Source organism: Periplaneta americana, chromosome 14 (genome assembly GCF_040183065.1).
Source record: "Periplaneta americana isolate PAMFEO1 chromosome 14, P.americana_PAMFEO1_priV1, whole genome shotgun sequence".
Classification (NCBI taxonomy): domain Eukaryota; kingdom Metazoa; phylum Arthropoda; class Insecta; order Blattodea; family Blattidae; genus Periplaneta; species Periplaneta americana.
In genome coordinates this window covers 49,628,590-49,642,266 of record NC_091130.1, presented here as the reverse complement: position 1 = coordinate 49,642,266, position 13,677 = coordinate 49,628,590, and the positions used below count along the sequence as shown (strand labels likewise).

Here is a 13,677-nt window from a genome sequence, read left to right as displayed (position 1 = left end):
GCCGTCATTGAACAGAAACCAAGATGGAGGTTTCATTGCAACTAATTAGAAATTCCTCTTTCAGGTATGTAATAAACGATCTTAGCACAAAATAATGTACGATACACGAGCGGTATGTTTTCTTTTAATTCTTGGAAATCAAAAAAGCTCAACTACGTTTCGCTTTTTCAAACTTTTCCTCGAACATGAAAACTTCAACATACCGCTCTTGTAACGCATATTACTATTTCCACTTTGGTGAATGACTTTCGTGTTACACGGTATATTTCAATCTTTCATTAAAGGTAAACGTTCAAGGACGTAAAAGGACACCTACACCAGACATAATAATAATAATAATAATAATAATAATAATAATAATAATAATAACAATAATTTATTTAATCTGACAGGATTAAGGCCATAAGGCCTTCTCTTCCATCCTACGAGATAGCACATATAAATACAAAAAAGAAATACAAACACTGATGAAAATGATACAAATTAAGTTAAAGCCCTATAGAGGGTCAACAGAGTCAAAAGTACATTATAGTGCTCTCATCGAGCTAATACAACAAAAAGAAAGAAAACAGAGATTGCAATGATGATATTGATAACTGACAATAACAATAATAATAATAATAATAATAATAATACTAGTAGTAGTAGTAGTAGTAGTAGTAGTAGTAGTACTTACTTACTTACTTACTTACAAATGGCTTTTAAGGAACCCGAAGGTTCATTGCCGCCCTCACATAAGCCCGCCATCGGTCCCTATCCTGTGCAAGATTAAGCCAGTCTCTATCATCATACCCCACCTCCCTCAAATCCATTTTAATATTATCCTCCCATCTACGTCTCGGCCTCCCTAAAGGTCTTTTTCCCTCCGGTCTCCCAACTAACACTCTATATGCATTAGTAGTAGTAGTAGTAATAATAATAATAATAATAATAATAATAATAATAAATACAGTACATATTAATTTTCAATTTTACAACAGCATAGTTACAATATTTACTATATGTCATGGGTTAAGGTGAAGTTGCGCAACCTGACATGTGTTCAACAAGCAATTCCACGAACTAGAATGTGATTTTTTAATTTAAATTTGAATTTTGTTATTGTCCGACAGTCTCTGACGTGGTCAGGGAGAGAATTCCAGAGGCGTGGAATAGATATGTTGAAAGATGATGAGTAGAAGGATGTTCTGTGCAGAGGAATAGAGAGAAGGTACATGTTCCGGGTTCGAGGTAGTGAAAGGTAAACAAAACGAGATGCTAGGTAGGAGGGTGTGGAGGTGTGGATGATTTTAAATAGTAATAAGAGAGAGTTGAAGAATCTTCTTTCTTTAAGTGGACTCCAAGACAACAATTCTAGTGACGGTGTTACATGATCGAATTTTCTAATGTTACAAACGAAACGAACGCAGATATTGTGAACACGCTGTAGTCTATGGGCAAGATCAGTATTTAGATTCGCGAATAAAGAATCGCAATAATCGAAGTGGGACATCACTAAAGTTTGCATCACGTTCTTTTTAAGGCTGAGAGGTAAAACACTGGTTAATTGTTTGAGGGAATGAATTATGGAGAAAGTTTTCTTACATATGTAGGTCACTTGACTTTGAAAATTTAAATTTGAATCTAAATATACCCCTAAATTTTTTACTGTCTTACTATATGTAATTGTAGTATTATTTATTTTGTATTTGATACAGTGGCTAGATCTATTTTGTTTAATGCTCGTTGGTGGTCCATTATTATAGCTTGTGATTTGTCTGGGTTTAGTCTGAGTTCAAATTTTTGCGCCCATTGAGCTACAGATGCAAGATCTTCATTAATTCTGGTCACAGAGTCTTTGATTGTACAAGTTCGGGAATGAATGTAAAGTTGTAAGTCGTCAGCGTCCAACTGATAACATTTTCACTGGTGTGCACTTTGGAGTAGGGTGAAAATAGGCCTACGCATGCACGACCAGATGTCTTCCTGGCTACGTCGATATCGAGTGAACCGCGCTTTAGAACTTTAACTTACGACGACCAAGAGTCGTCTCATTCTTTTTAAGAGGAACTGTACATATCAGACAGAACCTCAAACAGAGGTAAAGATAACCGTAGTGTAGTGTAACCCAAAATTTTTTTGTTGATATTGAGGGGTTTATGTTATCTGCTAAATTAGAATTATTTGCAGTATGGCAGTTCAATTCACTTTCCCTATTGTGTCGCCATATGAGAAATATGTGGGATATCTGGTACAGCATTGTTGTAGTTTATATTTTAGCGTGCGCATACTGCGGTAGTCACCACAAATATCACACGCACTGACCGTTATCGGATTCAGGTACCAGCTATTGAAGTTCTGGGATCAGTTACAAAACCGCAGTTCTGAGTCTTGATTTTGGTTCATTTCCACTGTAATACATATTTCATAGGGCATCGTTTCGGCATATGCGTGGCATTTAAACAATTTGTTTGATGTCTGGGTCGCCCGGGGGCTGATTTTGAGTATCTCCGGAATGCACCGACCTGTTAGTTTGAGCCTCGTGGCCTCTGCCATAATGTTTCTGGCCTCCTCACGGGTCGAATATAGAAGAATGATGCGGGCCTCTGTATTGCAGAGCTCAGCCAAGTCCGATGCGTTGCTCAGGACGAGGGTGCTCATCACTGACATCCTGGAAAAAGAAGCAACACAGGAATCTCAGCAATTTGCAGTGTTATAAATATTGAGTACTAGGGCTACTTTACAGCCGGAACGCATCAAGACGAGGCACAATGATGCTAATCGCTTAGAACCAGGACAAAAGTAACCCTCCTGCTACCAAGGGAGGGTAATAGGGTTATCCCACTGATGACTTTCCAATATTATTTTCATTTTTTCCCATATTTATTTTTGAAATTCCACGTATTTGTCCGTTATATGCCTACTAACATTTTTAAATAAGAGTAACACAAATGAAGAGCCTACTGCAAGAATGATGGATGTCACGTTCTTGTCGAAAATGAACCAAGACTGTCAATGCATAGCTTAAGACATATAGAATGTACATACAGAGTTATATGGCATTAACACTGATAGTCATTGTCCAGTAATGATCGGAAAATCACAGTTAAACTTTGAGCATTAAGCGTTTCAAACTTTCAATTGCTTCTCCTTCAAAATGTATTCCAAATGACATCCATCATTCTTGCAGTGGACTCTTCAAATTAATAATTGATGACATGAATGCGAGAACTATATAATGACCACATTTGGTGAAAATGAGTTTTCATGTGATCTGTGTTGTTGAGGATTCCCTCTATACGATACCATTTGAATTATTCACTAAAAGTGTACACATTTGTCAAAAAGAGACGTATTTTTAGTTACTTCCTCTTTGAATGCAAGAAAAAGATAATGACCATATCTACTTCCTACTACAGTCAATCTGGATTTCTAAGATGGTAAAAACTGAAATTCACAGTGCAATGAATGTGGATTTTTAATATGGGAATATATTCTTGTAAAAGTGGACACTCCAAAATGTAGGCCTACATGTATAATGAAAATATTGGGGAAAAAGGGAGCAAGCGAGATTGTGGCACTCTTAAAACAAGGAAGTGAAAGAACGGCATATCTTTACGGATAACTGTGCTGGCCAAAATTAAAACTCTGTGGTGGTCCAGTTCTTGAGTTGGCTTGCAGCATTGGGGCGATTTGTAAAAATACACCACCATTTTCCTGAGCGGGCCATTCATTCATGCCTTGTGATAGGGCATTTGCACAAATCGAGAAACTTCAAAGGATGAAATATTATTTATTTCTACCAAAATAATGGTATAACGTTATGGATTCTGCATCCAACAGTTTCTTAGTTATTAGGGCGCAAAAAGAAATCATCTTAATGTTAAGAGCATATGGCACCATTCTTCAAGAAAATAATAAAAAATGCAACAGAATTCTTTACAATAAGTCTATACCGCAATATCATTTATGAAGGAAGAGAAGTATCTGTTTCCATTGATCAGAGGAACATTGTCCGAAACACGTTTTGTATGTTTAAATAGCCCACGCTCACAAGACTCCAGATTTTAATGCTCCCAAAGCATATTCTGCTAAATTGCCACTGGATTCCAAGAAATATGACATAATGAAACTGGCACAGAAAGACAAACCACCTGTGCATATGAGTTGGTACAATGATCTTACTAGTAATCAAGTTGCCTTAAATGAAGCGGAAACTGATGCCTCATATTTTGACTGATAATAATAGTAATAATAATAATAATAATAATAATAATAATAATGATTTATTTTAGCTGGCAGAGTTAAGGCCGTAAGGCCTTCTCTTCCACACAACCAGCAAAAAGTGTATATACATATGCATGAACTTACAAAGAATTCAACAATTTGATTTAGATGAGAGTTACATGTATACAAGAGTTATTTACGAATTAAACAACAAAATACTATGAACTATTAATTAAACACTGAAATAAACTGGGTAGCAGAATTAAACTAAAATACATAGAATGTTAATATATTTCAAATTATATTAGATAATAGAAAGAGATTATTATGAGACAATTTTGAAAATGCAGCACAATCAGGATGATGTCTAAAGAAAAAAAGCAACAGTGTAGTCAGTAATATTTTAAATCAGTATGATTGGAGTGAAATGCTAATAAGGTTATCTTTTAAGCTGTTCTTAAAGGTGTTTGTTGTCTTGCAGCCCCTAATACTTTGTGACAAGGAATTCCATTGACGCGAGGTGGATATTGTAAAAGATGAGGAATAACAAGATGTTCTATGAAGAGGTATATTTAGCGTGCCACAGATAAGTGATCTGGTATTTACGTCGTGGTTAGAGTATAGATAAGAGAAACGAGACGAAAGGTAATTTGGTGTTGAGGTGTGCAGAATTCGAAAGAGTAAAGACAAAGAGTGTAAAGTTCTGCGTTCTTTAAGTCGGAGCCACGAGAGACTTGCGAAGGACGGTGATATGTGATCATATCGTCGGATGTTGCACACGTATCTGATGCACATATTCTGAGCTCGCTGTAACTTGACTGACAGTTCAGAACTTAGATCACTTAACAAAACGTCACAATAATCGAAGTGCGGCATTACTAGGGTTTGTACTAGGGTAAGGTTTAGTTGCTGGGGCAAGAAGTTTCTCAAGCGACTCAAAGAGTGAAAGGAGGAACAGATTTTCTTTATCGTTTCTTTAACTTGAAAATTCCAACTTAGATTATTATCAAAAAAGAAGCCAAGATTTTTTACGACAGATGAATAAGGGATTAGCGTGTTGTTAAGGGTAACAACTGAAAGATTACTGTTATTAAGGGAGTTAACTACACGCTTATGTCCACTTTGAAATAAAAATAATATTTTTGCATTTATATTTTCTGTAGGTTCTATTTATTCTTTTAAGGTATGACATTGTCATTATAAATAAAGTTGCAATATTATTTGGCATCATAACTTTACTTCTTAAACCTTGTAAACTATTTGAGTGCAAGAAATGGATATATCCACCACATATTTTCCAATTTTTTTTTTTCATATTTACATATGTCACAGCTTCAAAACTTTGTGAATCCACACACATAACAGAACACTTTCAGTCTTTGTAATAGTACATTATGCAACAAGCCTATAATGGTAGTAATTAAGACGCAAGTATGACTGTTTATGAAACGAGCCCAGCGATCGTTTCATAATTTTCATACGAGCGTCTTAATTACCATTGTAGGCAAGTTTCATACGACTTTTTATGCGCGACCATATCTCTAACTTGAAATTATTTAAAATTAGGTCTTCTTATGGTTATGTGCGCACTGACCTGAATTGTGAGATGTGCGTAGACGCGAAAGTATTGATTTTTTCCGAGGCCGAATGTCATTGACCTTGGCAGAGAATAAGATGAAGATTACTCTGATATAACCTGGAAATTGATTTAGAATTGAAAAACGAGATGACAAATTGAATTTATTTGAATATTATTTACAATTAACGCTAATTATTATAGTAACAGAACATAACCTTCTGCGACAGTATTGGATTTCCAGCCTCCGTGACTTTTCGCTAATTGTCTTTCGATTGCATATCCGAGAATAATCGATATAACGGTACAAAGCTGACTTGTCATTGGCTGAACACCTGAACTTTAATGTGTAGGTGTACTTTAATGACATGCGTTAAAGGACTGCTACCAGGTGTATAATTACTACATTTCGGCATGGTCGAGCATAAAAACATTTAGTTGATTCTGGATTTTAAAAGTTGTAAAATCTTTTTCTCATTTTTCTCGGAACTTTTCTTTTGGTCATTATCTAATTCTTGCAGTCATGTCTTCAGTTATAAAATCTGCTGAAAGAAGTAATCGGCATTATTCATGTGGAGTGATTTTGTTATCCCCCCTGTGTCATGAAAATTCCAGGCTATGAAATTCAATTTGTAGCCTAATTTTCTAGATTCTGATTGTGTATGCTTCCCAATTATTGTATTTTGTGTTATTTATATCGTTATTCATATTGTTGTTCATATTATCATGACCTTTGGTGCAATTTTTTTTAATTTTTATTTCTGTATCTTACGGTTATTTACAAAAATGATTTTGTTAGAAATAATATATTATTAATAGAGCCTTTTCTTTACAAGATATGGTTGTTTGCAAAATATTTTCTATTAATGGTGACCAAGCATGTAATGTACGTAAAGTAGGCTACCAAATAAATACATATTACATTCGATGATTGCGTTATTATAGTCTATTCGTTCTAACAGATTCTCTGTTGAATATGTGAGATTTATATGTCTGCTTCTACAGTATGTTGCCGTAGTTTTGGTCGAACTGAAAAACTAGAAATTAAATACACTAGAACAGTACGAAATAAACATACATTCAAAACACATCTACATCAAATTCTCAATACGGTACACAATTAAATCTAAGAACTCACACTCTGTTCGACACAGCACTACAGCTCATAAACACGCGCACCCTCCACAAAGACACTATTAGAAGAAGCCGGAAACGACCAAGGATCTCACTATAAATCTGAAAATCGCCAATATCAAGCCGAAACTTGTCAATAAATAAGGTAAATTACCAGATAATGTGAAACTAACACAGGAAAGTTGTTAATATAACAAATTTACCAAATCTTAATTGATAAGTCTGTAATCAAGATTAATAATATAATATATAATATAATATAATATAATATAATATAATATAATATAATATAATATAATATAATATAATATAATATAATATAATTATTCCCAAGAAACTAGTTCGATTAATTAAAATGTGTCTTAGTGAAACTTACAGCAGAGTCCGTATAGGCCAGTTTCTATCTGATGCTTTTCCAATTCACTGTAGGCTAAAGCAAGGAGATGCACTATCACCTTTACTTTTTAACTTCGCTATAGAATTTGCTGTTAGGAACGTTCAGGATAACACAGAGGGTTTAGAATTGAATGGGTTACATCAGCTTCTTGTCTATGCAGATGACGTGAATATGTTAGGAGAAAATCCTCAAACGATTAGGGAAAACGCGGAAATTCTACTTGAAGCAAGCAAAGAGATAAGGTTGGTAGTAAATCCCGAAAAGACTAAGTATATGATTATGTCTCGTGATCAGAATATTGAACGAAATGGAACTATAAAAGTTGGAGATTTATCCTTCGAAGAGGTAGAAAAATTCAAATATCTTGGAGCAACAGTAACAAATATAAATGACACTCGGGAGGAAATTAAACGCAGAATAAATATGGGAAATGCCTGTTATTATTCGGTTGAGAAGCTTTTGTCATCTAGTCTGCTGTCAAAAAATCTGAAAGCTAGAATTTATAAAACAGTTATATTACCGGTTGTTCTGTATGGCTGTGAAACTTGGACTCTCACTTTGAGAGAGGAACAGAGATTGAGGGTTTTGAGAATAAGGTTAGGAAAATATTTGGGGCTAAAAGGGATGAAGTTACAGGGGAATGGAGAAAGTTACACAACGCAGAGCTGCACGCATTGTATCCTTCACCTGACACAATTAGGAACATTAAATCCAGACGTTTGAGATGGGCAGGGCATGTAGCACGTATGGGCGAATCCAGAAATGCATATAGAGTGTTAGTTGGGAGAGCAGAGGGGAAAAGACCTTTGGGGAGGCCGAGACGTAGATGGGAAGATAATATTAAAATGGATTTGAGGGAGGTGGGATATGATGATAGAGACTGGATTAATCTTGCTCAGGATAGGGACCAATGGCAGGCTTATGTGAGGGCGGCAATGAACCTCCGGGTTCCTCAAAAGCCAGTAAGTAAGTATAATATAATATAATGTAATATAATATAATATAATATAATATAATATAATATAATATAATATAATATAATATAATAATCGTAATTTTCATCCAGTATGCTCTCAAAAAAGCTGAAAGTTAGAATTTATAAAATAGTTATATTACCGGTTGTTGTGTATGATTGTGAAACTTGGACTTTCACTTTGAGAGAGGAACATATGTTAAGGGTGTTTGAGAACAAGGTGCTTAGGAAAATATTTGGGTCTAAGAGGAATGAAGTTACACGACGCAGAACTGCAGGCATTGTATTCTTCACCTGATATAATTAGGAACATAAAAATCCAGACGTTTGAGATGGGCAGGGCATGTAGCACGTATGGGCGAATCCACAAATACATATAGTGATAGTTTGGAGGCAATAGACGAGAGGATAATAATAAAATGGATTTGAGGGAGGTGGGATATGATTGTAGAGACTGGATTAATCTTGCTCAGGATAGGGACCGATGATGGGCTTATGTGAGGGCGGCAATGAATCTTCGGGTTCCTTAAAAGTCATAAGTAAGTAAGTATAATGGCCTATAATAATACATTTACTTAGTTTCAAGTGCCTTTTAGGTAACTCGGAAGTTCTGTGCCGCTCTAACGTAAGCCCGCCATCGGTCCTTATCCTGAGCAAGATTAATCCAGTCCCTACCATTATATCCCACTGCCCCAAAATTCGTTTTAATATTATCCTTTCATCTGCGTCTCGCCTCCACAAAGGTCTTTTCCCCTCCGGTCTTCCAACTAACATTCTGTATGCATTTCGGAATTCACCCATACATGCTACATGCCCTGGCCATCTCAAACGTCTGGATTTAAATGTTCCTACTTAATATAGGTGAAGAATACAATGTATGCAGTTCTGCGTTGTGTAACTTTCTTCATTCTCCTGTGGCTTCATCCCTTTTTAGCCACAAATGTTGTCCTAAGCACTTTATTCGCAAACACCCTTAACGTCTGTTCTTCTCAAAAAAGTGAGAGTCGAAGTTTCACAACCATACAGAACAACTGGAAGTGTAACTGCTTTATAAATTTTAAATGTCAGTTTTATAATGGGGGTGATGGTATAAAATTGCTGCGTGCTAAATCCAGGAAACCAAATATTTCTGCAATCTGTAAGTCTATGTCTTCTCAATATTATAGGAAAGTACGTAAAGCATGAAGAGTCATATTGAAAAGGGATTAAGGAATAGAATTTTTACAATAAGGAAGTATAAGTTATTTTCGTTAGAGTCGTTTTGTATTATCTTCCCATGTTCTTAATTTTATTTTCAAATGCCTCTTGGAGGGTTTGCATAATGTTACTCGTCCTGCAAATGAAGAAGGTTGAGCACATGTTTTGAAGAGGCAATGTGCACGTTCGTTAGGTGTTATTTATTTATTTAAACTTACTTAAGCTGGTAGAGATAAGGCCATCAGGCCTTCTCTTCCCCTCTACCAAGGGATTACAACTACAATATTAAGAATACAATTATTAGACTATAGTTACAATTAATATTAAATTTACAAATACAATAAAAATCAGAGTACTTAAAGATTAACTGGCTAATAATAGCTAGACAGTTTATTGTAAAAGTTAAGAAGAGAGAAACATTTTTTTTATTAAGTGAAAAATAAACCTACTCTACGCAGTAAGAAAATGCTTAATAAGTTTGCTTTTGAACGCTACTAAATTCCGACAGTCTGTGATGTCACTGGGTAGGATATTCCACAAGCGCGAGAGCGAGATTGTGTATGATGATGAATACGATGATGTCTTATGTGTTGGTATGGCTAGTATGCGGCTATTCTGCGTGCGAGTGAAGAGATTATGATATGATGACAGGTAACTGAAACGGGAGGCAAGGTAGGTAGATGTAGAGGTGTGAAACACTTGGAAAAGGAGAACAAGAGAATGAAAATTTCTACGTTAAGCCGTGCTTCCATATGACCTGGACATTTTTAAGTTACTTGACCTTATTTGTAAGAAATAAAATTTGTTTTATGGGCTTCAGGCATTTCATTTTCGATTTTGAAATTCATTTAGCATTTGTAATAATTCCTACGGTATTCCTTTGAGCGTTACACATTTTAGTGTACTACGTACTACAACGCTGGTATTTCCGTCACCAGTGTCAAAACATCTGCTTAGGTCTCACAGGTTGAATGCTGGATTAATCGGACTGTTAGTCCAGTCTGCAACAAACGTGTGAATTCTGACTTGTGCACCTGTTAATTTTTATTATGACAATGGGAATAATGTATCCATGTATCGGCTGCTATATTTAGTGACCTTAAAAAGGACTACCTGTGTGGCTTCGAGTACTACTATGGCGGAAGAATGGAAAATACTGTTGTAGACCTATTTGTCAGGAGTTGATATGATGATTGGAAAAGACTATACACGAATTATACATAAAAGAAAATGTGATAAAGTATTTTTGACGTCTGTAAGTTCGGTCCAGTACCGGGGTGTCATCTCAGAAAGTCGACGACACATTTTCATGCGAGTTTTGTCGCACCTATAATTTCTAAACTACTACACATATTCCAATGAAGTAAACGGCGATCGACAGATGAAGGCAATGTGTCCAACTCAAGGTCCATGAGAGGGTGACGTCACCTAGCGATATGCGGGAGAGGGGAAGCTAAGGCACGAATTGGCGCGTCACGGGAAAGCCGAGGCATTGCAACTGGAGAATGCGAAGCGATAGAACGTTCGCAGTGATGTCAAACGTTTAACAAACCTTGCTATAACCTTAATTAAACAACAATCAGCAGTCAGAAAGTGAAATTGGAGAAATTTTGCGAGTGAATTTGAGAGCAGAGAGAAAAATGTACAATGTCGAGACATATGCAGTGCAAATGTGAGCGGACGTCTAAGCAATAGGTAGCAAACGATAAAGCACAATGATTACTATAGCAACTGACATGTTTACTCTCATAGCATACGAGATGGCTACTCCCAGGAGTTCCACCATAACGGATATGGTATCTGGAAATAAGAGCCGTTGATTGTTACTGGTGACGTGTATCGGTACATTAATGATAATATCTGCGGCGTATTCACGCATAAAACATGGCGGCTGTGTTTCTGATACAGTCTAATCTCGATTTGTTTCACGTCGATTGCCCTTTATATTCCTCCTCATTTCAATGTACGTAAGTTAAGCCCTTAATGGTCATTAATACTCATTATAACTTTCCTTAGAAGTTCCAAATGACGAAATTAATAAGACATCCTGAATTTTATTGTGCATTCGAAGCACATATTTCCGCTGAAATATAAATTTTTGTATTCGATATATGAAAGGAAAAATTTTCAATTCCAACACGATATTTATTTTTCCCTTCCGTGTCAATCACATACTCGTATGTTGAAATGTCATATCAGATTTCCGAGAAGTTAACTTTTCGCTTAGTTCGAACATTAATTGTCTCGTCCAACAAAATAGCCAGCCAGTTATGTGTTTTATAATATTCCGCAATGTGACAGGAGGTAACATTTTGGTTACAAAATGTTATATTGAAATTTCGTTGCAAATGAAACTTTAATCATGTGTGACAAGAATAAATTTTTCACGTCCTAATTCCAATTCACCCAACAGTATACCTCTAGTGTCATGCAATGTTCGAACATGAGAGGGAGATATCAAGATACAGTGGAACTCCACAAATAGGCCTAGACACATCAATGGTACGTGTGCGAGACGAGGTACGAACTCTGTCTTTCTACGGAGTACTGCGGACATTGGTAAATATAATGGCTGTACAATGTTTTTTACGGCGTGCGGACCGAAACATAAATAATTAACTTACATAATTTAAAATAATATATTGTAGTATATGCAAAATATATAACAAAACAACTTCGTGATTAAGTATAATATACGTGATGCATTTGAAACATAAAACAAACTTCTGGAGGAAAAACTCTCTAAAGGCCCATTCACAATGAAAATTAAACATAAACATAACGTAAGCATAAAACCTTGTGTCCATGTTATTTAATGAAAGCATTCACAATGAATTACATAAGCATAAACTTAATCTTAATCATAAGACGTTGACATGAAAGTTTGCAAACTCCAAACTTTCATGCTTATGTTTATGCGATTTGGAAACAGTACACAAGCGGAAAGCGTGTTTTCACTTTTTGTTTAACATCTCATGGGCTTTGCCTACAGGCAATACTTTGATCTATTGGCCGTGATGATAGCTAAGCGCGCAACATGGAATCATATGACGAAAAGTTGATTATTTTACATCTCCGTTTCTTTGATTTCAAGTATTGAAAGCCATATACTGATGCCATTGTAGTTATTAGAAACATAAATTTAATAGCTACATCATCAGTCATTGTGCAATTCTCCATTTTTATGTAATAGATTCTGTAGTTTTGTTGATTCGGTATGTTTGTTTCCACACACGTGATATGTTTACGTTACGTTTAATTTTCATTGTGAATGGGCCTTGGCTACTTAAGTTTGTGGCATATGTTATGTGCTTATGTTAATGTTTACGTTACGTTTAACTTTCATTGTGAATGAGCCTTAAATGTATCTACATACAGGGCTTTCATTTCAAAACATCCCACTCTAAGTAACTAGTTATTTAAATTGAATTCAATTTAAACAAAAAAAAAAAAAAAAAAAAAAAAAAACGCAAATTTAGTTATTGAAGGGGAAGTCTTAAACCAGACTTAATTGCATTTTAGATTTCACCTCCCACCCCAGCCACCCTCACTTTGAAATTTCAAACGGCACCCCCATATTTTTATACTTAAATACGAAAGAGCATTCAATTGTTTATACACCTCATTCGTTTTCACATCTTTTCTATCGTCGCCTAGCAACCTGGATTATTGTTATTGTTGGTTAGAGCTGAAGAGAATAAGGGTGGAATTCATAGTCGTCACTTAAAAAATGAGTGAACCCTTAAGTAACAAGTGTTTGCTGCCGGACATGACGTCATAACAAAAGCTGACTCTCATTGAACTAATCGAAAGCAGCTCTGCATGTGGAGTTGCTATAACAACGAGTTATCAATATTATTGTACTGAATAAGTTATATACAGCAATAGTTTCATGCTATGTTAAATTCTAGTTGCGTGTTAGTCATAGTTATAATCAGATATCCTACTAATTGGAACACGTGTTCTGTAGTAGTGAATTTCTTAAATAAATTAATTAAGCCTATTAGGCCTACTATATAATACTGTATATTGAATTTATTAACATAGTGTTATATTTACTTTATAATTTGCCAATTATAGCTACATTTTATATTTTTGGCTATGATATCTATACTTAACCCCTTTTAATTTATTTTTATTTAGTATTTTTCATTTATATCTAGGCCTGTGTCTTTTATTTAGGTAGTATCTACT

At 35.3% G+C, this 13,677-nt stretch overlaps 1 protein-coding gene across 1 annotated transcript in view; it reads right to left on the bottom strand.

Annotated features, from left to right (window-relative positions):
- The window catches only part of LOC138712998 (glutamate receptor ionotropic, NMDA 2B-like), a 584,228-nt gene that overhangs the window by 397,595 nt on the left and 172,956 nt on the right, over window positions 1-13,677 (bottom strand). Inside the window, exon 4 of the mRNA XM_069844679.1 lies at window positions 2,505-2,650. Within this exon, the coding sequence (XP_069700780.1) occupies window positions 2,505-2,650 (146 nt within the window). The remainder of the gene's footprint in view (window positions 1-2,504; window positions 2,651-13,677) is intronic.